At 42.0% G+C, this 26098-nt stretch overlaps 2 protein-coding genes across 4 annotated transcripts; both read right to left on the bottom strand.

Moving 5' to 3' along the window:
• Positions 1-176: 176 nt before the first annotated feature.
• LOC109899141 (BAG family molecular chaperone regulator 2) lies at positions 177-3031 on the bottom strand. The gene is made up of 3 exons (XM_020494195.2): positions 2716-3031; positions 2150-2259; positions 177-1692 (listed from the first exon to the last, which is right to left on the bottom strand). Exons 1-3 carry the CDS (start codon positions 2838-2840, stop codon positions 1298-1300), a joined length of 630 nt encoding a protein of 209 aa, XP_020349784.1. The 5' UTR covers positions 2841-3031; the 3' UTR covers positions 177-1297.
• Positions 3032-16695: 13664 nt separating this feature from the next.
• Positions 16696-26026, bottom strand: LOC109899858 (E3 SUMO-protein ligase ZNF451). Of its 3 annotated transcripts, XM_031835456.1 has the most exons (14): positions 25914-26026; positions 25324-25386; positions 24955-25038; positions 24694-24807; positions 24456-24564; positions 24104-24254; positions 23883-24009; positions 22245-22401; positions 20144-20291; positions 17879-19431; positions 17699-17776; positions 17471-17548; positions 17256-17283; positions 16696-17051 (listed from the first exon to the last, which is right to left on the bottom strand). In XM_031835456.1, the coding sequence occupies exons 1-13, from the start codon at positions 26010-26012 to the stop codon at positions 17270-17272; spliced, it is 2775 nt and encodes a 924-aa protein (XP_031691316.1). In that variant the 5' UTR covers positions 26013-26026; the 3' UTR covers positions 16696-17051; positions 17256-17269. The 3 variants fall into 3 exon arrangements, with proteins under 3 accessions (XP_031691316.1, XP_031691315.1, XP_020351050.1); XM_031835455.1 differs by lacking the exon at positions 17256-17283; XM_020495461.2 differs by lacking the exons at positions 17256-17283; positions 25914-26026 and adding an exon at positions 25586-25678 and having other exon boundaries at positions 16771-17051.
• Between the last annotated feature and the right edge of the window lie 72 nt (positions 26027-26098).

Raw genomic sequence — 26098 nt, 5'->3', positions numbered from 1 at the left:
TTAACAGTGTCTCAAGGTGTGCCACACATGCAGTACTTGCACCTGCAGCTTTGTTGAAAATCTGTTTGATGGTGATCTAGCATAAATAAAATCTGTTTGGTGATCTAGCATAAATAAAATCTCTATTTTGATTTGTTTTCAACATTTTCTGTAATTTCCACTTCACACAGCTGATAGTAAATCTTAATGTACACAGTTTTATTGTAAAATGTTAAATGAAGCATTAAAAAATAGGAACGTATTAGCTACACTTAAAATATGTTTATTTTACCCACCTTTTCAATTGTTTGGTTTGTTAGAATTACAAGTAGAAACATTGCAATGAGACCATCCCCCAAAGATTGTAGAATAACTGTCTTTCAGCAAGTGGAATACATAAATCATATTTATTCAAAACATCAGTGACTTGCTTTGAAAAACCTAAATGTGTGTGTTAATGGACATCTAAAATGACTGCCTAGTATTACATATATGCATGTGCTGTGCATGTTGCTCACTTTGCACCTGCATGTGAAATGCCTATTTATGATGTATTGACATAGTACATTGTCTCTAATGATGTCTGTGACCACAGCAAAGAGCTCTCACAGATACCGTTACTTTGGCTATTTCTGGAGTGGTTGTTCACAATTATATATGTACCTAACACATCCCTACATAAAGATATGAACCTTCTGTTTTGAGTTAAGTTGTGACCTATAATCCAGGTTTACTGTAATGATCTGAGAGTAGCAAAACATGTGTCAATAGATACCAATGTCAAGGATTAACACTTAAGATGTAAGTGATCATACTAAGATGATTAAACAAAAACAATTTAGATGCATTTTGAAATGCCTAAATGAGTGACAGCCTGTGTGCTTATTGCAACTAGATAAGGCAGTGTGCGGGTAACTTCACATTCAGAAAATAAAAATGTGACTGTGCAATAATTTGATATGCAATTTGTAGTGACGGTTTGAATGTGACAGTGTTCGTATCATCGGTGGCACGTTTTGTCTCAATATTGTTTTGAGCGTTCGTTTTAGGTGCCCTATAGCATTCTACTCATGTCTTCTGATTGGGCGTCGATTAAAATTTAGTCTAAAGTGCATTACTGTGGCTTGGAAATACAATTACATTTCTAAAGAAGGAAAATAATTAGTAGGAAAACCTTTTGTCATCATTTTGATGTTACCAGATTGATTTTAGATGCAGTATAATGTTAGCTAGCTAGCTAAGATTAAGGGGAGATCACTGGATTTTAGCTAGCTAATGTTAGCATTTTATTAGGGGGGGGTAATCAGTATGAGTGCCATCATTTGCCATTGGCACTGTTTAAGTCTTCCACTTTCTGATGATCCATTATCTTTATATTCTTCTCAGCATTATACACATTTCTTATCAGAGTTTCAAGCCGCCTCTTGATTTTCTTCTGATCTTCCAAGGCGCAGGTGATGACGATCATCTGGAATTTTGTATCGATAGGAACAGGTGGTGCTTCGGTCACACAGGCGGCATGCAGTGCCATCAGGAGCTTTCTGGCACCATCCATGTCGTCAAGCAACTTTGCTGCAATCTCATCAATCAAAGAGGTAGCCTTGTGTAACGCATCCTCCTGTGTGGAGTTCCTTATGGTTTCCACTGAGATTTCAACTGTTAGCGTCCTACCCAGAAGACGATTAGCAGTTAAAGATAGTTCCTCTCGCTCTCCTGAAAAAGAGAGATATAGGACCATGCTATCAGAGGTAGGTGTTAACAGGTCAGTTGAGGTCTGTCCGACATACAAAAACCTAACAGAAGTTCTAATGTCAAGAATTCCTGTCTATGCCAAAAATGTAGATCGGCTATAGGCCTATGTCCCCAACACCCCAAATGAATGGAAAAGATGAACAGCGAATGGAATTGCATGGTGTCTACCTTTACCATTAATTTTGGATTGAGGTAGGCTATATAGCTGGGTTTGCACAAGATATGACAGGTCTTGGACTCAACACAAGACCCATTTTTAGATCTAAAAACATCTGACAAACTTTGATTGGTGTGAACTATCCCTTCAAATAAGAATTTCAACCAGTTAAGTGTCCCTTTTAATTCAACCAAATGTAGGCCTATGAAGTAGTCATCAGGCAGAAGTAATCTGATGACTGTCAAACAACACAAAGCCTACCGTCACAAATGCTGCGCATTTCTTCACTGTTCTTTATGGATTGTATCAAATCCAGTAAGCACTCTCTCTCCTGTTCCATTGAAGTTGCGACTTCACGTAAAGCCTCCACCCTAAAACAGATGTCATTGTCATGAGATATTTCGATAGAATATAGTGAGTGTAGGCCTACGTGACTCAGAGACTGTTGTGAACATATTATCATCCCATTGCTACAACTTTCTCAGTGTTTATTTTTGTTTTTTTTAATTACTGTTTAAATAAGGCTATTCATTTGTTATTTTAGAGGATAAATACCGTAAAATATTAAAATAAACCAGACGATAATAAACGATAAGGTCATATTCTGCACTTTAGTGTGCACACATGTATTCGGGGAACTTTCTTCCTTCTTCCACTGTCACCCTTTCTATGTTTAGAATCCGTTTAAAACAGCTGTCACATGGCACATGTAGAGATTGTGTAGCCTAATAGGCTACTGTGTGTATTCCTTAAAGTTCCTAGACAAAAAAAATCTGATACCGTTACATACAGTATTCATGCCGTTAGACTAGCCTTCTGTAAAATACCTTATTTCCAGCTGGTCCAAACTTTCAAGTAGTTGTCCAGAGCGATCTGCCATAGACATTGATCTGCTGAATTTGCCTTTAGCCGCTTCAGTCATTTTAGCGTGGTGGATTTTCGCTTGAGCCATGGTTAGTTAGTATAATGAACTCCCTCCAGATTCAATTCCAATGGACACCTTACGGTACATTACTAGATGGTCTCTGGAGTGCAATCTAGAGGCTTCTGTCTGACAGATAGCGCCCCAGAGTAAACATTTCCAAACATGGGTTGGAACGTCCCTTTCTGTTCTAACCAACCCCTCGGACAGGATTGAGGAGTACACTTCGGGAACGTTCAAGAAGATGGGATTCTTTCTGCAGTGCAGCCAGTAGAATGACCTGGGGGGGACATATGAATTTAAAAAAGTATTCCCTCGTTTTGTCGATCACAACGTACTTATCTCATAATCACGACATAACAAAAGTGGACATATTGATGATAGATTGACAGTATGGCTGAGGCGGCAGATCCCGTAGTGGAACAGAGCAAATGTTTTTAGTGATTGCAACACTAAGGGATTGTACTGTATATTTCATGCTAACATCATGTTTTCGTTTGTGTTTGGAGTACTGATCAAGGGATTGTGCGTTCCTGGTGTAACTCGAGCAGTTGTTGTTGCCGTCCTGTACCTGTCCCAGTACAACCCTGTTCGGATGTACTGATCCTGTGTAGGTGTTGTTACACGTGGTCTGCCACTGTCCGTCCCGTCTCCTTGTAGCGCTGTCTTAGGCGTCTCACAGTACGGACATTGAAATGTATTGCCCTGGCCACATCAGCAGTCCTCATGCCTCTTTGCATCATGCCTAAGGCACATTCACGCAGATGAGCAGGGACCCTGGGCATCTTTCTTTTGCTGTTTTTCAGAGTCAGTAGAAAGGGCTCTTTAGTGTCATAAGTTTTCATAACTGTGACCTTAATTGCTTACTGTCTGTAAGCTGTTAGTGTCTTAACGACCGTTCCACAGGTGCATGTTCATTAATTGTTTATGGTTATTTATTTATTATTTTTATTTATTTACCTTTATTTAACCAGGTAGGCAAGTTGAGAACAAGTTCTCATTTACAATTGCGACCTGGCCAAGATAAAGCAAAGCAGTTCGACAGATAAAACGACACAGAGTTACACATGAAGTAAAAACAAACATACAGTCAATAATGCAGTATAAACAAGTCTATATACAATGTGAGCAAATGAGGTGAGAAGGGAGGTAAAGGCAAAAAAGGCCATGATGGCAAAGTAAATACAATATAGCAAGTAAAATACTGGAATGGTAGTTTTGCAATGGAAGAATGTGCAAAGTAGAAATAAAAAATAATGGGGTGCAAAGGAGCAAAATAAATAAATAAATAAAAATTAAATACAGTTGGGAAAGAGGTAGTTGTTTGGGCTAAATTATAGGTGGGCTATGTACAGGTGCAGTAATCTGTGAGCTGCTCTGACAGTTGGTGCTTAAAGCTAGTGAGGGAGATAAGTGTTTCCAGTTTCAGAGATTTTTGTAGTTCGTTCCAGTCATTGGCAGCAGAGAACTGGAAGGAGAGGCGGCCAAAGAAAGAATTGGTTTTGGGGGTGACTAGAGAGATATACCTGCTGGAGTGTGTGCTACAGGTGGGAGATGCTATGGTGACCAGCGAGCTGAGATAAGGGGGGACTTTACCTAGCAGGGTCTTGTAGATGACATGGAGCCAGTGGGTTTGGCGACGAGTATGAAGCGAGGGCCAGCCAACGAGAGCGTACAGGTCGCAATGGTGGGTAGTATATGGGGCTTTGGTGATAAAACGGATTGCACTGTGATAGACTGCATCCAATTTGTTGAGTAGGGTATTGGAGGCTATTTTGTAAATGACATCGCCAAAGTCGAGGATTGGTAGGATGGTCAGTTTTACAAGGGTATGTTTGGCAGCATGAGTGAAGGATGCTTTGTTGCGAAATAGGAAGCCAATTCTAGATTTAACTTTGGATTGGAGATGTTTGATATGGGTCTGGAAGGAGAGTTTACAGTCTAACCAGACACCTAAGTATTTGTAGTTGTCCACGTATTCTAAGTCAGAGCCGTCCAGAGTAGTGATGTTGGACAGGCGGGTAGGTGCAGGTAGCGATCGGTTGAAGAGCATGCATTTAGTTTTACTTGTATTTAAGAGCAATTGGAGGCCACGGAAGGAGAGTTGTATGGCATTGAAGCTTGCCTGGAGGGTTGTTAACACAGTGTCCAAAGAAGGGCCGGAAGTATACAGAATGGTGTCGTCTGCGTAGAGGTGGATCAGGGACTCACCAGCAGCAAGAGCGACCTCATTGATGTATACAGAGAAGAGAGTCGGTCCAAGAATTGAACCCTGTGGCACCCCCATAGAGACTGCCAGAGGTCCGGACAGCAGACCCTCCGATTTGACACACTGAACTCTATCAGAGAAGTAGTTGGTGAACCAGGCGAGGCAATCATTTGAGAAACCAAGGCTGTCGAGTCTGCCGATGAGGATATGGTGATTGACAGAGTCGAAAGCCTTGGCCAGATCAATGAATACGGCTGCACAGTAATGTTTCTTATCGATGGCGGTTAAGATATCGTTTAGGACCTTGAGCGTGGCTGAGGTGCACCCATGACCAGCTCTGAAACCGGATTGCATAGCAGAGAAGGTATGGTGAGATTCGAAATGGTCGGTAATCTGTTTGTTGACTTGGCTTTCGAAGACCTTAGAAAGGCACGGTAGGATAGATATAGGTCTGTAGCAGTTTGGGTCAAGAGTGTCCCCCCCTTTGAAGAGGGGGATGACCGCAGCTGCTTTCCAATCTTTGGGAATCTCAGACGACACGAAAGAGAGGTTGAACAGGCTAGTAATAGGGGTGGCAACAATTTCGGCAGATAATTTTAGAAAGAAAGGGTCCAGATTGTCTAGCCCGGCTGATTTGTAGGGGTCCAGATTTTGCAGCTCTTTCAGAACATCAGCTGAATGGATTTGGGAGAAGGAGAAATGGGGAAGGCTTGGGCGAGTTGCTGTTGGGGGTGCAGTGCTGTTGTCCGGGGTAGGAGTAGCCAGGTGGAAAGCATGGCCAGCCGTAGAAAAATGCTTATTGAAATTCTCAATTATGGTGGATTTATCAGTGGTGACAGTGTTTCCTATCTTCAGTGCAGTGGGCAGCTGGGAGGAGGTGTTCTTATTCTCCATGGACTTTACAGTGTCCCAGAACTTTTTTGAGTTAGTGTTGCAGGAAGCAAATTTCTGCTTGAAAAAGCTAGCCTTGGCTTTTCTAACTGCCTGTGTATAATGATTTCTAGCTTCCCTGAACAGCTGCATATCACGGGGGCTGTTCGATGCTAATGCAGAACGCCATAGGATGTTTTTGTGTTGGTTAAGGGCAGTCAGGTCTGGGGAGAACCAAGGGCTATATCTGTTCCTGGTTCTAAATTTCTTAAATGGGGCATGTTTATTTAAGATGGTTAGGAAGGCATTTTTAAAAAATATCCAGGCATCCTCTACTGACGGGATGAGATCAATATCCTTCCAGGATACCCCGGCCAGGTCGATTAGAAAGGCCTGCTCGCAGAAGTGTTTCAGGGAGCGTTTTACAGTGATGAGTGGAGGTCGTTTGACCGCTGACCCATTACGGATGCAGGCAATGAGGCAGTGATCGCTGAGATCTTGGTTGAAGACAGCAGAGGTGTATTTAGAGGGGAAGTTGGTTAGGATGATATCTATGAGGGTGCCCGTGTTTAAGGTTTTGGGGAGGTACCTGGTAGGTTCATTGATTATTTGTGTGAGATTGAGGGCATCAAGTTTAGATTGTAGGATGGCTGGGGTGTTAAGCATGTTCCAGTTTAGGTCGCCTAGCAGCACGAACTCTGAAGATAGATGGGGGGCAATCAGTTCACATATGGTGTCCAGAGCACAGCTGGGGGCAGAGGGTGGTCTATAGCAGGCGGCAACGGTGAGAGACTTGTTTTTAGAGAGGTGGATTTTTAAAAGTAGAAGTTCAAATTGTTTGGGTACAGACCTGGATAGTAGGACAGAACTCTGCAGGCTATCTTTGCAGTAGATTGCAACACCGCCCCCTTTGGCAGTTCTAACTTGTCTGAAAATGTTGTAGTTTGGAATTAAAATGTCTGAGTTTTTGGTGGTCTTCCTAAGCCAGGATTCAGACACAGCTAGAACATCCGGGTTGGCAGAGTGTGCTAAAGCAGTGAATAGAACAAACTTAGGGAGGAGGCTTCTAATGTTAACATGCATGAAACCAAGGCTATTACGGTTACAGAAGTCGTCAAAAGAGAGCGCCTGGGGAATAGGAGTGGAGCTAGGCACTGCAGGGCCTGGATTCACCTCTACATCGCCAGAGGAACATAGGAGGAGTAGAATAAGGGTACGGCTAAAAGCTATGAGAATTGGTCGTCTAGAACGTCTGGAACATAGAGTAAAAGGAGGTTTCTGGGGGCGATAAAATAGCATCAAGGTATAATGTACAGACAAATGTATGGTAGGATGTGAATACAGTGGAGGTAAACCTAGGTATTGAGTGATGAAGAGAGAGATATTGTCTCTAGAAACATCGTTGAAACCAGGAGATGTCATTGCATGTGTGGGTGGTGGAACTAATAGGTTGGATAAGGTATAGTGAGCAGGACTAGAGGCTCTACAGTGAAATAAGCCAATAAACACTAACCAGAACAGAAATGGACAAGACATATTGACATTAAGGAGAGGCATGCTTAGTCGAGTGATCAAAAGGGTCCGGTGAGTGGAGAGGTTGGTTGGTGATTTAGACAGCTAGCCAGGGCATCGGTAGCAAGCTAGCATAGGATGGAGGTCTGTTGTTAGCCACCTCCTGCGCTCCGTCAGTAGATTAGTGGGGTTCCGTGTGGTAGAGGGGATCAATCCAAATCACACAACAACAACAAAAATAAAAACAATAGATATAGTTATAGAGGCCCAAGAAGAAAACATAATAATAATATTTTTTTAAAAATGGTTCATTGAACAAGCATGGGAAACAGTGTTTAAACCCTTTACAATGAAGATCTGTGAAGTTATTTTGATTTTTACGAATTATCTTTGAAAGACAGGGTCCTGAAAAAGGGATGATTTTTTTGCTGAGTTTAGTTAGCTAGGTAGTCTTGTTAGCCAGTTAGCTAGTTGGTTATCTATGGTGGTTGTTAGCTTGCATAACTGATATACATACAGTTGAAGTCGGAAGTTTCCATACACTTTGGAGTCATTAAAACTTGTTTCCACTCCACAAACTTCTTGTTAACAAACTATAGTTTTCGCAAGTCGGTTAGGACATCTACTTTGTGTATGACACAAGTAATTTTTCCAACAAATTATTTAACTTGTAAATCACTGTATCACAATTCCAGTGGGTTAGAAGTTTACATACACTAAGTTGACTGTGCCTTTAAACAGCTTGTAAAATTTCAGAAAATTATATCATGGCTTTAGAAGCTTCTGATAGGCTAATTTACATAATTTGAGTCAATTGGAGGTGTACCTGTGGATGTATTTCAAGGCCTACCTTGTATTTCAAGGCCTATCCCAACCTTGAAGCACTAGGGTGGCAGCATCATGTTGTGGGGGTGCTTTGTTGCAGGAGGGACTGGTGCATTTCACAAAATAGATGACTTCATGAGGATGGAAAATTATGTGGATATATTGAAGCAACATCTCAAGACATCAGTCTTGGTCGCAAATGGGTCTTGGAGAAGCCATCACAAAGCCCTGACCTCAATCCTATAGAAAATTTGTGGGCAGAACTGAAAAAGTGTGTGCGAGCAAGGAGGCCTACAAACCTGACTCAGTTACACCAGCTCTGTCAGGAGGAATGGGCCAAAATTTGTCCAACTTATTGTGGGAAGCTTGAGCAAGGCTACCCAAAACGTTTGACCTAAGTTAAACAATTTAAAAGGCAATGCTACCAAATACTAATTGAGTGTCTGTAAACTTCTGACCCACTGGGAATGTGATGAAATAAATAAAAGCTGAAATAAATCATTCTCTCTACTATTATTCTGACATTTCACATTCTTAAAACAAATTGGTGAGCCTAACTGACCTAAGACAGGGAATTTTTACTAGGATTATATTTCAAATTTCAGGAATTGTGAAAAACTGAGATTAAATTTATTTTCCATGGCATTAATCGTAAGAGTAGGGGTGTTAACCCCAGTTATCTGTATCCAATCTGGCCCTCATACCATCATGGCCACCCAATCATCCCCAGCTTCCAATTGGCTCATTCATCCCCCCTCCTCTGCCCTGTAACTATTCCCCATGTCATTGTTGTAAATGAGAATGTGTTCTCAGTCAACTTACCTGGTAAAATAAGGGTTCAATTAAAAAAAGACAGGCTGCCTGTCAGGTATCATACAGGGCTTAAATGCCCGCATTGTGAACAACGCAGTTGCAGGGCTCCTTGATGAACTGGTTATTGTGCATCTGAACAAATGTATGGATGATCTGTGGTATTTTTGATTATCTCATGATCTCGACAAAGAAAATATTGTTATGTTGTGATCATATGAAAATTATCTTGTGATCTCGACAAAACTTATGTTATGTAGTGTTCATGAGATAAATAAGTTGTGATCTCGACATAAGAAACAATTTTCTTATTCATATGTCTTCTCTGGACTTCCATACAAAATAGAGGAGGGTTGTCTTACTTTTGTTTTGCTTTGGGGAGGGTTGGAGATGGAGGTCTTCACAGGTCCAACAGATCCAACATTTTGAGAGGGTCCGTGTACTATATTCAGTCTTTTGTCTCGGATCTGGGTGGGTCTGATATAATTGCCATAGTCTCAGGTATGTGCAATTAAATTTAATTTACTGACTGGACACGATTGGACCCTTCATTTGTTTTATCATTATTATTATTATATATCATTATTATAGGCGTATTTAAGAATAGAATTTATTTCATTTAATTGAGACATTTTCATTGGCGAAATTAAGTTTGTACTGTCTTTTTAATTTTGTGCTCCGTACTTAGTCTTAGTTTAAGATATGTCTTTTGGAGTCTCCCGAGTGGCGCAGTGGTATGGGGTTCGATCCCAGGCTGTGTCGTAGCCGACCATGACTGGGAGACCCATGAAATGGCGCACATTTGTCCCAGCTTTGTCCGGTTTAAGGGAGGGTTTGGCCGGCCCATCCATCCATGTCCATGTCCCATCACGCTCTAGTGACTCCATGTGGCGGGCAGTGCGGCTTGGCAGGGCCGTGTTTCTGAGGACGCATGGCTCTTGACCTTCAGCCCTGCCGAGTCCGCACGGGAGTTGCAGCGATGGAACAAGACTAACTACCAATTGGAAATCACGAAAAAGGGGTTAAAAAAACAACTAAGATAGGTCTATAGGCGTCTTCCTTTATATTTATTTTTAAGACCTACAGTGCCTTCGGAAAGTATTCAGACCACTTTACTTTTTCCACATTGTTACGTTACAGCATTATACTAAAATTGATTAAAGAGTTTTTTCCCCCATCAATCTACACATCAATGACAAAGCAAAAACTGATGTTGACATTTTTGCTAATAAAAAAAATAAAAAACAGATATCACATTTAAATCAAATCAAATCAAATCAAATCAAATTTTATTTGTCACATGCACATGGTTAGCAGATGTTAATGCGAGTGTAGCGAAATGCTTGTGCTTCTAGTTCCGACAATGCAGTAATAACCAACAAGTAATCTAACTAACAATTCCAAAACTACTGTCTTATACACAGTGTAAGGGGATAAAGAATATGTACATAAGGATATATGAATGAGTGATGGTACAGAGCAGCATAGGCAAGATACAGTAGATGGTTTCGAGTACAGTATATACATATGAGATGAGTATGTAAACAACGTGGCATAGTTAAAGTGGCTAGTGATACATGTATTACATAAGGATGCAGTCGATGATATAGAGTACAGTATATACGTATGCATATGAGATGAATAATGTAGGGTAAGTAACATTATATAAGGTAGCATTGTTTAAAGTGGCTAGTGATATATTTACATCATTTCCCATCAATTCCCATTATTAAAGTGGCTGGAGTTGAGTCAGTGTCAGTGTCAGTGTGTTGGCAGCAGCTTGCTACCCTCTCCACTACTGTTCCATCGATGTGGATTGGGGGGTGTTCCCTCTGCTGTTTCCTGAAGTCCACAATCATCTCCTTAGTTTTGTTGACGTTGAGTGTGAGGTTATTTTCCTGACACCATACTACGAGGGCCCTCACCTCCTCCCTGTAGGCCGTCTCGTCGTTGTTGGTAATCAAGCCTACCACTGTTGTGTCGTCCGCAAACTTGATGATTGAGTTGGAGGCGTGCGTGGCCACGCAGTCGTGGGTGAACAGGGAGTACAGGAGAGGGCTCAGAACGTACCCTTGTGGGGCCCCAGTGTTGAGGATCAGCGGGGTGGAGATGTTGTTGCCTACCCTCACCACCTGGGGGCGGCCCGTCAGGAAGTCCAGTACCCAGTTGCACAGGGCGGGGTCGAGACCCAGGGTCTCGAGCTTGATGACGAGCTTGGAGGGTACTATGGTGTTGAATGCCGAGCTGTAGTCGATGAACAGCATTCTCACATAGGTATTCCTCTTGTCCAGATGGGTTAGGGCAGTGTGCAGTGTGGTTGAGATTGCATCGTCTGTGGACCTATTTGGGCGGTAAGCAAATTGGAGTGGGTCTAGGGTGTCAGGTAGGGTGGAGGTGATATGGTCCTTGACTAGTCTCTCAAAGCACTTCATGATGACGGAAGTGAGTGCTACGGGGCGGTAGTCGTTTAGCTCAGTTACCTTAGCTTTCTTGGGAACAGGAACAATGGTGGCCCTCTTGAAGCATGTGGGAACAGCAGACTGGTATAGGGATTGATTGAATATGTCCGTAAACACACCGGCCAGCTGGTCTGCGCATGCTCTGAGGGTGCGGCTGGGAATGCCGTCTGGGCCTGCAGCCTTGCGAGGGTTAACACGTTTAAATGTCTTACTCACCTCAGCTGCAGTGAAGGAGAGTCCGCATGTTTTCGTTGCAGGCCGTGTCAGTGGCACTGTATTTAGTCTGCCTGGGAGCAAGACATCCTGGTCCGTGACTGGGCTGGATTTCTTCTTGTAGTCCGTGATTGACTGTAGACCCTGCCACATGCCTCTTGTGTCTGAGCCGTTGAATTGAGATTCTACTTTGTCTCTGTACTGACGCTTAGCTTGTTTGATAGCCTTGCGGAGGGAATAGCTGCACTGTTTGTATTCGGTCATGTTACCAGTCACCTTGCCCTGATTAAAAGCAGTAGTTCGCGCTTTCAGTTTCACGCGAATGCTGCCATCAATCCACGGTTTCTGGTTAGGGAATGTTTTAATCGTTGCTATGGGAACGACATCTTCAAAGCACGTTCTAATGAACTCGCACACCGAATCAGCGTATTCGTCAATATTGTTATCTGACGCAATACAAAACATATCCCAGTCCACGTGATGGAAGCAGTCTTGGAGTGTGGCGGCAGCTTGGTCGGACCAGCGTTGGACAGACCTCAGCGTGGGAGCCTCTTGTTTTAGTTTCTGTCTGTAGGCAGGGATCAACAAAATTGTGTCGTGGTCAGCTTTTCCGAAAGGAGGGCGGGGCAGGGCCTTATATGCGTCGCAGAAGTTAGAGTAACAATGATCCAAGGTTTTTCCACCCCTGGTTGCACAATCGATATGCTGATAAAATTTAGGGAGTCTTGTTTTCAGATTAGCCTTGTTAAAATCCCCAGCTACAATGAATGCAGCCTTTACATAAGTATTCAGACCCTTTACTCAGTATTTTGTTGAAGCACCTTTGGCAGTGATTACAGCATTGAGTCTTCTTGGGTATGACGCTTGGCACACCTGCATTTAGGGAGTTTCTCCCCTTCTTTTCTGCAGATCCTCTCAAGCTCTGTTAGGTTGGTTGGGGAGCGTTGCTCCACAGCTATTTTCAGGTCTCTCCAGAGATGTTAGATCGGGTTCAAGTACGGGCTCTGGCTGGGCCACTCAAGGACATTCAGAGTCTTGTCCCGAAGCCACTCCTGCGTTGTCTTGGCTGTGTGCTTAAGGTCATTGTCCTGTTGGAAGGTGAACCTTCGCCCCAGTCTGAGGTCCTGAGCGCTCTGGATCAGGTTTTCATCAAGATTCTCTCTGTACTCAGTACTGTAATGTACTTAAGTAAAAAATACTTTAAAGTACTACTTAAGTAGTTTGATGGGGTATCTGCACTTTACTACTTATATTGTTTTTTAAACTTTTACTTCACTACATTCCTGAAGAAAATAAAGTACTTTTTACTCCATACATTTTCCCTGACACCCAAAAGTACTCATTACATTTTGACAGGAAAATGGTCCAATTCACACACTTATCAAGAGAACATCCCTAGTCATCCCTACGGCCTCTGATCTGGCAGACTCACTAAACACAAATGCTTAGTTTGTAAATGATGTCTGAGTGTTGGAGTGTGCCCCTGGCTCACCGTCAATAAAAATAAACAAGACAATTGTGCTGTCTGGTTTGAAATTATTTATACTTTCACAATTGATACTTCAGTACGTTTTAACAATTCCATTTATTTTTTATACTTAAGTATATTTAAAACCAAATACTTGTAGACTTTTATTCAAGTATTTGTCTGGGTGACTTTGATTTTTATGAGTCATTTTCTATTAAGGTATCTTTACTCAAGTATGATAATTGAGTACTTTGCTCCCTTCATCTTTCCCACGATCCTAACTAGTCTCCCTGCCGCTGAAAATCCTCCCCACAGCATGATGCTGCCACCACCATACTTCACCCTGGGATGGTACCAGGTTTTCTCCAGACGTGACGCTTGGCATTCAGGCCAAAGAGATCAATCTTGCTTTCATCAGACCAGAGAATCTTGTTTCTCATGGTCTGAGCCTTTAGGTGCCTTTTGGCAAACACCAAGCGGGCTGTCGTGCCTTTTACTGAGGAGTTGCTTCCATCTGGCCACTCTATCATAAATGCCTGATTGGCGGAGTGCTGCAGAGATGGTCATCTTTCTGTAAGTTTCCCCCATCTCCACAGAGGAACTCTAGAGCTCTGTCAGAGTGACCATTGGGTTCTTGGTCACCTCCCTGACCAAGGCCCTTCCCCCCAATTGCTCAATTTGGCCGGGCTGCCAGCTCTAGGAAGAGTCTTGTTGGTTCCAAACTTCTTCCATTTAAGAATGATGGAGGACACAGTGTTCTTGGGCACCTTTAATGCTGCAGAGATTTTTTGGTACCCTTCCCCAGATCTGTGCCTTGACACAATCCTGTCTTGGCGCTTATAAAATCAAATCAAATTTAATTTGTCACATACACATGGTTAGCAGATGTTAATGCGAGTGTAGCGAAATGCTTGTGCTTCTAGTTCCGACAATGCAGTAATAACCAACAAGTAATCTAACTAACAATTCCAAAACTACTGTCTTATACACACAAGTGTAAGGGGATAAAGAATATGTACATAAAGATATACGAATGAGTGATGTTTCAGAGCGGCATAGGCAAGATGCAGTAGATGGTATCGAGTACAGTATATACATATGAGATGAGTATGTAAACAAAGTGGCATAGTTAAAGTGGCTAGTGATACATGTATTACATAAAGATGCAGTAGATGATATAGAGTACAGTATATACGTATACATATGAGATGAATAATGTAGGGTATGTAAACATTATATTAGGTAGCATTGTTTAAAGTGGCTAGTGATATATTTTACATCATTTCCCATCAATTCCCATTATTAAAGTGGCTGGAGTTGAGTCAGTGTGTTGGCAGCAGCCACTCAATGTTAGTGTCTGATGGCCGTGAGATAGAAGCTGTTTTTCAGTCTCTCGGTCCCAGCTTTGATGCACCTGTACTGACCTCGCCTTCTGGATGATAGCGGGGTGAACAGGCAGTGGCTCGGGTGGTTGTTGTCCTTGATGATCTTTATGGCCTTCCTGTAACATCGGGTGGTGTAGGTGTCCTGGAGGGCAGGTAGTTTGCCCCCGGTGATGCGTTGTGCAGACCTCACTACCCTCTGGAGAGCCTTACGGTTGTGGGCGGAGCAGTTGCCGTACCAGGCGGTGATACAGCCCGCCAGGATGCTCTCGATTGTGCATCTGTAGAAGGTTGTGAGTGCTTTTGGTGACAAGACGAATTTTTTCAGCCTCCTGAGGTTGAAGAGGCGCTGCTGCGCCTTCTTCACAATGCTGTCTGTGTGGGTGGACCAATTCAGTTTGTCTGTGATGTGTATGCCGAGGAACTTAAAACTTGCTACCCTCTCCACTACTGTTCCATCGATGTGAATAGGGGGGTGTTCCCTCTGCTGTTTCCTGAAGTCCACAATCATCTCCTTAGTTTTGTTGACGTTGAGTGTGAGGTTATTTTCCTATACAGACAATTATTTTGACCCCATGGCTTGGTTTTTGCTCAACTGTGGGACCTTATATATACAGGTGTGTGCCTTTCCAAATCATGTCCAATCAATTGAATTTACCACATGTGGACTACAATCAAGTTGTTGAAACATCTCAAAGATGATCAATGGAAACAGGATGCACCTTTACTTGAACACATTTGCAAAAAAAAAAAAAAAAAGTTTTGCTTTGTCATTATGGGGTATTGTGTGTAGATTGTCAAAATCGGGAAAAGTCAAGGGGTCTGAATACTTTCCGAAGGCACAGTATATGCATACAGTGCCCTGATGCATTTTGTGCTCAAATCAATGACCGCTGAACTTTGAGGTAGACAATTCTTGTTTTAGGAAAGTAAAACCAATAAAACAATAGGCTAGTGTTGTCATGATACCAACATTTTACTAATGATACGATACCAGGCCAAGTATCACTAAACAGAGTAGCGTCGCAAAAAAAATCAGATTGGCCGTTCGCCCCGTCCCCCGACACTTGTTCCCGTTTTCTAAATGTTATGCGCTTAAAAATATATATTAAATTAAAAAAATGTTATGCGCTTCACATAAAACATCTCACTGATACACTTCCACTCAATACAACACATTGAATTTAACTTCGCGCTGTTCACTGTATAACACAATGAGCTAATTTGCTCATATTTGCAAAGGCTACCTGTGATATGAATATATACTGAACAAAAATATAAACGCAACATGTAAAGTGTTGGTCCCATGTTACAGGAGCTGAAATAAAATATTCCAGAAATGTTCAATACGCACAAAAAGCTTATTTCTCTAAAAGGTTGTGCACAAATTTGTTTACATTCTTGTGAAGGAGCATATCGCCTTTGACAAGAATAATCACATTGTTTTTTTCAAGTGAATACTCAGCACAATAACCCTGTGATTTAAATGTTTCATTCCATTTGGATCAGTTGTGGGTCTACTTTCCAGTTTGTAAGGTCTAGAAAGCCACAGTAGCAAGCATGCTTTATGTGTGGCATAAATACAACCAGTCACAATGTTTGGCTCTGATTAGGCTACTTCGTCTCCAGTAGGCTAGCTACGCACGTTTGTCCAAAATATAATTTCAGCATCAGAACTGTGCAGAGGCTATTTGATGGAGAGACATGTTACAAAATACAGAAAAGTGTAATGACATTAAGAAATTGTCAAGCCAAGTCTTCGATGCTGAGTAGACCTACAAGGTAAGGAGGATTGTAGGCCCATTTTCTGTTTGTTGAGATTGACAGTCTTTCATTCTGTTGTTGAAAATGCAAACCCTGATATTAAAGCGACAAAGTCAGTTTGCTTCGCTTTTTGGTTGTGTGGTCCATTGGCACAGATACCGGTAAGTGGAACATTTGTTGCATATATATAGCATCAAAATGTTGAACATCTGATTTCTACCTAGCTGATCATTGTCTGCAGACGGCTTTGATCTGTAATGTAATGAAATAGGCAGGGAGTTAGCTCGTCAGTGGTGTTCGGCGAACCCTCCACCTCCTGGCCTGTTGCCATGCGTGGCATCGACTGTGCCACAAGTATGCTAAAAAAATTTGGGACGGGAACCATCGCTAATTTATTTGACAATAACCAGACAGCCACAATGATTTAAATTTTAACATCAAAGAAAGAGAAAATAATTAAACATCTTTATTAAATAAAATAAAAAGAACATGTGATAAAGATGCATACATGGTATGCCTCAATCTTTATAGTTCACAAATAATGTTGTTACTACAGTTATTACTGTGTAATCACATCGGTCCAACCCTGTCTTGACGTGTTGTTGAAAGTAGCTGATATGTCACACATAAAACATAAAATGCCATAAACCAAATGAATGACAGGTTCCCAGAAAATAACATTCGCTGATCAGTATTCCAAAAGGCTTCTTTTGAGTGCTTCCTCCATCTCTGTGAAGATATGTTGGGAAGGAAGGGGAAACAGACTTCAATAAGACATGCTGCAGCACATAACTTGGTCAGTGTCTAGTGTTGTGACAATCTCAAAACCATCCAAAGTGTTCACACAGTTCTCTACAGCAACTACAAACCACCAACTATCTGAATGTCCCAGTGTGCATTTAATGTTACTATGATTTGATTAGACATACTCACACCGAGGTTATTCTTCAAGCATGTAATGCTGGTAAAAAAGAGAAGTATCATCTTGTTTTTATTTTGCTACACCTACATGGCCTGGGCAACAGCTTCAAAGCTGACAGACAGAACCTTTCTGGACATTCAAACAAGGCATCGTGCAAACAGTTAAAGCAAATGTAACTAATGAAAAGATCCTCAAATAAACAAAGATAAGTTAAGGTGTTACACACCAATATCAAAGTCAGTTGGCTCTCTTGCTTCTTCCACACTTAAAGCCAAGGCACGCTTCATCTCCTTATCAGATTCACCTGAAACAAGGAAAATTTACAAAAAACAAGAGATTCTCGGTTTAAAAACCCCAACATTTCCAAGAAACCTTCTATAGCTATATAATGGCTACGGCAGATGTCATTTACCAAATCACTGAACAGATGGGAAGACAAGAAAATAATCATCACCTCCATGAGCTTCAGTGTCATCTCTGACCTCATCCAAGTTCATAGCAATGGCATGTTTCACATCTTCAAACTCCTCCTCTATAAAATAAAAATACAGTAATAAATCAAATCAGTTTTCTAAGAGCAGGAAGGTCAGTGCAGTGGAAATTAATCATGGAAGATAGTCCAAAGCAGACTTGCCATTCACTTCTGGTTTGATCTCCATAGCAACCAGTGTCTTGACAGCAGAGGAAGCTGCTGCCTTCCCCATACGACTCTCACCTCCATCCCTGGAGCTCGAGCAAGGCTCCAGAGGGCAGTGCTGGGAGTGGTAGTGGTTATGGAAACTGGGAACGTCCTTATGACTCTCCTGACAGGATCCACACACCACGTCAAAGGTATTCTCTAGCCCCAAGGCTTTGTGTTGAGTGTGGACATGAGTCTTTATCTGGGCAAAGGAGGACACCTGGACGTCGCATGGAACACACACGTAGCTGCATTTGTCTTCACTGGATAGCCTCTTCATGCATCGTGTGAAGGTAGCCTTCCTTTCAGCTTTGTCCTTTTCTGATGACATGCATGGACACAGACATTCATGCCTTTCACTGGCTGTTGCCAATGGACTGGAGTTGGAGTTTTCGGCCTCAATGGGTCTATCAACCTCAGGCTCATCCATGCGGTAGTAGTCCTTACTGTGAAGGCCCCTATAGTGCTCTTGGAACTCCCCCTCAGTGTCATACTCCATGCTGTCACAGAGCCCGCAGAAGTACCGCGTCACTATTTGGTTGCTGTGCTCGTTCACACAGTGCCTGCGTACTGTGGCCTCCTTGAAGTACTTCTGTGGGCAGTGGCCACAGGAAAATCTCTGGAAACTGTGGTTGCTCACGTCTCTGCAGTGCTTGTGCACAGCTCGCTCCGAGTTAAAGATGTCTTCACACATCCTGCAAATCCACCTCTCGTCCTGTTTGGGAAGAGGTGTGGGAGTTGTAGTTCTAGTCCTGATATCAGTGAGGGCACTGGGTCTGCCACTGGTGGAGGGTTTGGCATAGGGAATGGGAGCAGGCTCCTCGTCCGATACCGCTCTCTCCCTGAAGTAAGTGTGTCCACTGTGGGCCTCTGACACATGCAACAGGATGTCCTCGTGACGCGGCATGTCAACCTTGCACAGCCGGCAGTGAAAGAGGAAGTTTGAGAGGTGGGCACCGCCGTGAAAACGGCTCATGTGCAGGCGAGTGATGGACGACTCGCCCATATGCTTTCCACACACGCCACATTGATGGAAGATATGATTGGCAGCAAAAAGGTGTTTGCTGGCCATGGCCTCCTCTGAAAAGCGCTGGCCACACTCACAAAACCATGCCACTATCAAGCAACTCCTTGAGGGCCCAGCGCTGCCATTCAAAGCTCCCCTGCATCTCTGGCGCTTGGCTGGGGATCCAACAGAATCACCTCTCTCCTTGTCCCTCTTCTGAGAGGGGGTTACAGGACCTTTTGACTGTTTAGGCCATGAAGTCGCTGCAGCCCTCTTGGCGTGTTGGATTTCATAGAAATTGCTATAGAGCAGAATTGCCTTTTCCATGGTGCAGTTGACCTCAGTATTGTGTTGACTCAATTCTTTATGCCTCTCAACATCACCTTGGTTGAGGAACAGTTTGCAACACACAGTGCACTGGCCCAGCACTTGTAGTTGTTTCATGACCTGCACCACTGTTTTCTCTGCCTCAGCCTTGGCAGCGCCCTGTCTGCACTGCACACTGAGGCAGAAGGGAACAAACAACAAGCAGAGATAACATTAACAAAATTACAAATGAGATCTATCCATTAGGGCCGGAACGATACCAATATTGCTCATTAGTATCGTGGCAAGGCAACAAAACTTCTTTAGGAAAACAGCCCGAATGTTGGAAACAAACATCATTATGTTGTGATCCAGAGTCACATTTATTTATTTTCCAAGCTACAGCACACAATATATTACATATTTCCATTTTTGCCATGCAAAGAATTTTGCAATACTGGTATCGTCAAAGCCCTATTATCCATATGATGGAAGTGAGGGTTATAATCAAGGCCGAGGCTGCGGTGCCAAAGGCTCTTGCAGACATTGATTCAGCTTTGATCGAACTTCATTAAGCGAGCACCATTCATCACTGAAATTCACCAGAGTAGCCTGTTCTCTGGGCAGCCGAACAAGTAGAGCAGAGACTGTGTAAAGTAGGGAATCCCGCACATGTGCAGAAGCTTTGTATTTTTAGCTATTGGAAAGAGGGTGCCACTCTCTATAAATCAATGATGTGTTAAATATGTATGTCCATGGTTATTTTTGTTTGTCTGTGTATAAGACAATAAATCAGTGTGTAACAATATGTACCTACACTGCCTATTTAACAACCATGTAATTGCATGTACATTAACACCATACTGACTTTAAAAGTATACTAATAACACATACCGGTATAAACTTACTTGAAGTGGGCCTGTGCTTCCATGTGTGAGTTAAGCCCCTTCTGGCATGTCGTACATCTCACGCTGAATGAAACTTCCTTACACAAAGCAATGAGACGATTCTTTGCATATCGTGGGAAAGGAACTGGCAATGCTGTCCCTTTAGTTTCTTTTATCCAGAAAGAGAACAAAATATCTGGTTACACGTTTCAATGGAGGATACAAAGAAATAACCAACAATGCAGCGCAAGAAATGGTTAAGTAAGCATTTCATGGTAAGATTGTAATCAGTGCATGTGACAAATAAAAAGGTATTTTATAGCAGTGTATTGGCTGTTATCCTGACCAAGCACTATTCATTCACACAAAATATTTGCTCTATAGAAATGACAAACTGCATTAAAAAAGTCCATATGCCCCAAATATTTGCTCTTCCTGCCTAAATACAAATTACCCGGTGCGTAATATCTAGCGCTGACACTGATTAATATCCTTGTAAATATATATATATATATTTGTACACTGACAAAGTTATGATCAGTCTATAATTTTAAATGGTACGTTTATTTGAACAGTGAGAGACAAAATAACAAAAAAAATCCTGAAAAGCGCACTTCAAAAATGTTATAAATTGATTTGCATTTTAATGAGGGAAATAAGTATTTGACCCCTCTGCAAAACATGACTTAGTACTTGGTGGCAAAACCCTTGTTGGCAATCAGAGGTCAGACATTCCTTGTAGTTGGCCACCAGGTTTGCATACATCTCAGGAGGGGTTTTGTCCCACTCCTCTTTGCAGATCTTCTCCAAGTCATTAAGGTTTCGAGGCTGACGTTTGGCAACTCGAACCATCAGCTCCTTCCACAGATTTTCTATGGGATTAAGGTCTGGAGACTGGCTAGGCCACTCCAGGACCTTAATGTGCTTCTTCTTGAGCCACTCCTTTGTTGCTTTGGCTGTGTGTTTTGGGTCATTGTCATGCTGGAATACCCATCCACGACCCATTTTCAATACCCTGGAGGAGCGAAGGAGGTTCTCACCCAATATTTGACGGTACATGGCCCCGTCCATCGTCCCTTTGATGCGGTGAATTTGTCCTGTCACCTTAGCAGAAAAACACCCCCAAATCATAATGTTTCCACCTCCATGTTTGACGGTGGGGATGGTGTTCTTTGGGTCATAGGCAGAATTCCTCCTCCTCTAAACACGGCGAGTTGAGTTGATGCCAAAGAGCTCAATTTTGGTCTCATCTGACCACAACACTTCCACCCAGTTGTCCTCTGAATCATTCAGCTGTTCATGGGCAAACTTCAGACGGGCATGTATATGTGCTTTCTTGAGCAGGGGGACCTTGCGGGCGCTGCAGGATTTCAGTCCTTCACGGCGTAGTGGGTTACCAATTGTTTTCTTGGTGACTATGGTCCCAGCTGCCTTGAGATCATTGACAAGATCCTCCCATGTAGTTCTGGGCTGATTCCTCACCGTTCTCATGATCATTGCAACTCCACGAGGTGAGATCTTGCATGGAGCCCCAGGCCGAGGGAGATTTAAAGTTCTTTTGTGTTTCTTCCATTTGCGAATAATCGCATCAACTGTTGTCACCTTCTCACCAAGCTGCTTGGCGATGGTCTTGTAACCCATTCCAGCCTTGTGTAGGTCTACAATCTTGTCCCTGACATCCTTGGAGAGCTCTTTGGTCTTGGCCATGGTGGAGAGTTTGGAATCTGATTGATTGCTTCTGTGGACAGGTGTCTTTTATACAGGTAACAAACTGAGATTAGGAGCACTCCCCTTAAGAGTGTGCTCCTAATCTCAGCTCGTTACCTGTATGAAAGACACCTGGGAGCCAGAAATCTTTCTGATTGAGAGGGGGTCAAATACTTATTTCCCTCATCAAAATGCAAATCAATTTCTAACATTTGACATGCGTTTTTCTAGATGTTTTTGTTGTTATTCTGTCTCTCACTGTTCAAATAAACCTACCATTAAAATTATAGACTGATAATTTTTGTCAGTGGGCAAACGTACAAAATCAGCAGGGGATCAAATACTTTTTTCTCTCACTGTATATATATATATGACTAAAGATGATTTTACAGTGGAACAGGCAGTTGAGGCTTACCACTCATGACGATGGACTGAGAGAAGTGGTTTTTGGCCGACATATGCTGGAGGCACTCATCCCTGATGTAAAAGAGGAGATAGCAGGCAGGGCAGGCGAAGCACACGATCGGCTGGCAGGTCTGAGTGTGGTCATGGTCTTCATCAGGGAAGGGCAGCTTAAGAAAATAAGAATAGAGAATTGTTACACACAGTACAAATTTAAGACTTTGTCTGGATTGAAATCTGTATCCAACATCTGTGGTTGAAAATAAATTAATACTTTAATATCCTTATTTTAGTTTAAGAGACAAAATTGTATGGCAATCACTGAAGAACAAACTAGTTTGAGACTATCCTATTTCTCAGAGTCATGGCTGAACAAGGTCATGGATATACAGTATATCACAAAAGTGAGTACACCCCTCACATTTTTGTAAATATTTTAGTATATCTTTTCATGTGACAACACTGAAGAAATGACACTTTGCTACAATGTAAAGTAGTGAGTGTACAGCTTGTATAACAGTGTAAATTTGCTGTCCCCTCAAAATAACTCAACACAGCCATTAATGTCTAAACCGCTGGCAACAAAAGTGAGTACACCCCTAAGTGAAAATGCCCTCCCAGGCCCACCCCATGGCTGCACCCCTGCCCAATCATGTGAAATCCATAGATTAGGGCCTAATGAATTATTTCAAATGACTGATTTCTTTATATGAACTGTAACACAGTTAAATCTTTGAAATTGTTGCTTTCATATTTTTGTCACAATGTATGAAATCAACATTTGAAGCATAGTTATTGGACAATTGCTCTTTTGGATGGCAATTTATGAAAATTCCATGTGGGGAAAATTACTAATTTTCAGTTCCTCGCTGTAAAACAGCATTTCGGCAGATATATCAGTAAGTTGTCCACCCCAATAATCGGATTCGGACCCCCTCCCCCCAGAGGAAGTCGCAAAAAATTGACAATGGGCTGTTCTCTCTGCTACCGCAAGGCTAGCAAGACCAGTGCACAGTCTGGAACCAACAAAACCCTGAACAACTTCTACCCCAACCATAAGACTGCTAAACAAGGCTGCTAAATAGCTAATCAAATGGCTACCCGGACTACCGGCATTGACCCTTTTTTGCACCAACTCTCTTGTACTGACTATATGCACACACATTTGATATTTTTCTCTGCATTGCTGGAAAAGGACCCGTAAGTATTTTCACTGTTAGTCTACAACTGTTTACAAAGCATGTGACAAATAAAATAACATTCCATTTTTTATTTGGGTCACAGCTAAATGCTGCGCTCTACTGCTTTGGTAGTGATAGATGTCAACACTATTTTCTTAGTGATCATTTTGAGGTCCTCCATCCAATAACAAAATATGTTGCAGGAATGTGAAGTATTGTTACACTGTTTATGTTTTCAACCTCCTACTGAGAACCAAACAGGAAGGCACCACTGTGTGAAGGTGGTCGACCGGACTACCAAAACGGCATTCAGAAATTCAATTTTTCCCTAATGGTATTTGATTCCTTTACTTTAGGGCTATTGGTAGGTATAATTACTGCATAGAGCACATTTGAATGACAGCGGTGACTGAACACAATTGAAAGTGCAGCCATTTCTAACAGTAGTTGATTTTACAGGCATAACCAACCTTTGACTGCTGATGCACCTTCCAAGCTTCTTTGGTTTCAAAATTAAGACCACAAGCAACGCAAGCAAACAGCTTGGTTGAGCTTCCTTTCAGGTAGATGGTCGGGTCACAAGGAGAGTGGTCAAACCTGCAGACAGAAAAAAAAGGTTCTCAGGGCTAAATTAAAAGTAGGTTGTTTATTATGTATAATGGATATAGAAATAGAAATCTCATAATTTAACCTTTTCAAGTGACCTTCTAGGAGAGGTACGTTGTCATAAACCCGACCACAGTTGATCACTGGACAGGTATGTGTGGATGAGCTACTGGTGGGAAAGGGGACCTGTCTGCGTCTCCAGCTAGCTCCAGTATTGATGACCCCAGGTTTCACACCTAAGAACAGACAATGGTAAGACTGAGATCCTGCTTTTCTACCAAATTAAATGAAATTGTATGCCTGTAGCGCTAACTCCTGGGCCGTGTTCACAAAGCATCTCAGTTTAAGAGTGCTGATCTAGGATCAGTTTTGAACACGGGCCCAGATCTGAAGTAAAGAATTTTAAAAAACTTCCAAGGCTAACTAGAATACATTACCTGGCATCTTTAACCACATATCCACACAGTGCTTGGCGTCGTATGCGTTACCATTGGGACTAAATGCCAGCTCCTGCCGTCCATGAGCCTTTTGTGAGATTTGCTTCTCCTGAAATAAGGCAAGCATTGACATGACCAATATGAAGAACTGTGAAAAGAGACAATAGCACCCACAAAAGACAAATACACAAGCTGCAATGGCTAATATGATCATACCAGTTTTACATTTTGTCCTTACCTTGAAGGCTTTACACTTCTCTACTCTTTCCTTATTCGCCACAGCCACTTGGCGAGCTAATCTGTCCAAAGTGGAGGTGACCTGAGCTTTCTGTCGGTCAATCTCATCTTCAATCTTAACAATAATACAAAAAAGGTACACAAAAACATATTACATACATAACAATAACATGTAACTTTTTTGAACTGGTCTTCCAACCACCTTTCCATGTCATTACAGTTTGTATTAAATGTATTATTATCTTTCACTTGACACACTCACTGTCTCGGCTGTGGGTAAACTTCCATCGTCTTCCCCATCACTCAGTAAATCAATACATTCCAGTACAGGTCTGAGTGGAGCCTCCTAAAACGAGATAGTTAAATGGATGAGACACTGTCTGATACTGTGTCATTCAAACACTTGACTCTTTTGGACACTGTCTTAAAAGGTCTGTTTTTTTTCTTGACAGTTGTATAAAAATATACTGACTCACACTAACCAAGTGATGGTCAATTTCATTTAAACTAATACATTGGATGAAAATGTGTAATGTTAATTATTACCCCTAACTTTCCTGGAAAGGTGAATGGCAACATAGCTAGTAGAGAAACCTTTGAACCTTGTTCCTACAAATGACAAATCACTTACTGACACAAACTCCACCTCATCTTCATCATCATTTGCTCCAATTGGGGAGGACATTGATTTTATCTGGAGAAAATAATTACATGAAAAAACAGACAACTCAACCAAATCGCACAGATAATCAACAACGTTGTCAAAATTATTATCTATCAACGTCTTCAGTATTATGTCTGGCTGGGCGGATGACAAATGGCTACATTGTTACAATGTTAACGTTCGCTATCTAGCTACAATTTAACAATTGTTTGTTTTCATGCAAACCTACTCCAATCTGCCATCGCGTGTGGGTTCAAGACTAGTTAGCTATAATCCCTTCTAGTACTAGTGTGAATGACTGCTCCAACACTTATGCTGACTAGCTAGTTGAAATGTCGAAGAAAACACGTTAGACAGCTTGCTTACTGTATTTAGCTAGCTAGCTAGCTAACGATAGTTGGCAGGTTAGTGCACAGCAATCAGTTCGGTAGCTAGATCTCTAAATGTATGCACATATTCGGTAAACAATATAACTAGCCAACTAGTTCGATAGTAACTAGCTAGCTAATTATCGTTAAGGTAAAATATGAAAATAATAAGCACGAGTAGACACTCACAAAATTGCGTTTTCGCGCAAAAGGGATTGTTGATCTCCTGCGGGTGTTCCTGGGATATGGAGTTCTAATGAAAGGCTCACGGCGGGGTTGCAGCCGCATTGTGGGGAAAAGAGGAAAAATAAATCGTCCTCGTCATTAATTAATTCATTAATTAGGAAGGCAATTATTTTTCTTGGAAAAAAATA

This window comes from Oncorhynchus kisutch, linkage group LG11, assembly GCF_002021735.2.
Source record: "Oncorhynchus kisutch isolate 150728-3 linkage group LG11, Okis_V2, whole genome shotgun sequence".
In the NCBI taxonomy this organism is placed as follows: domain Eukaryota; kingdom Metazoa; phylum Chordata; class Actinopteri; order Salmoniformes; family Salmonidae; genus Oncorhynchus; species Oncorhynchus kisutch.
Note: the sequence above shows the minus strand (reverse complement) of the source record. Positions and strands in the feature narration are given on the sequence as shown.

Bases quoted from the DNA above. Each gene is read 5' to 3' on its own strand.
- LOC109899141 (XM_020494195.2), bottom strand. From the start codon at position 2,840: ATGGCTCAAGCGAAAATCCACCACGCTAAAATGACTGAAGCGGCTAAA. The intron at 2,260-2,715 runs GTATTTTACAGA...CATCTGTTTTAG, and splicing joins TTGGACCAGCTGGAAATAAG to GGTGGAGGCTTTACGTGAAG. The intron at 1,693-2,149 runs GTAGGCTTTGTG...TCTCTTTTTCAG, and splicing joins AATGCGCAGCATTTGTGACG to GAGAGCGAGAGGAACTATCT.
- LOC109899858 (XM_031835455.1), bottom strand. From the start codon at position 26,012: ATGCGGCTGCAACCCCGCCGTGAGCCTTTCATTAGAACTCCATATCCC. The intron at 24,565-24,693 runs GTAAGGACAAAA...GCCTTATTTCAG, and splicing joins AGAAGTGTAAAGCCTTCAAG to GAGAAGCAAATCTCACAAAA. The intron at 24,255-24,455 runs GTAATGTATTCT...GTCTGTTCTTAG, and splicing joins TATGTGGTTAAAGATGCCAG to GTGTGAAACCTGGGGTCATC.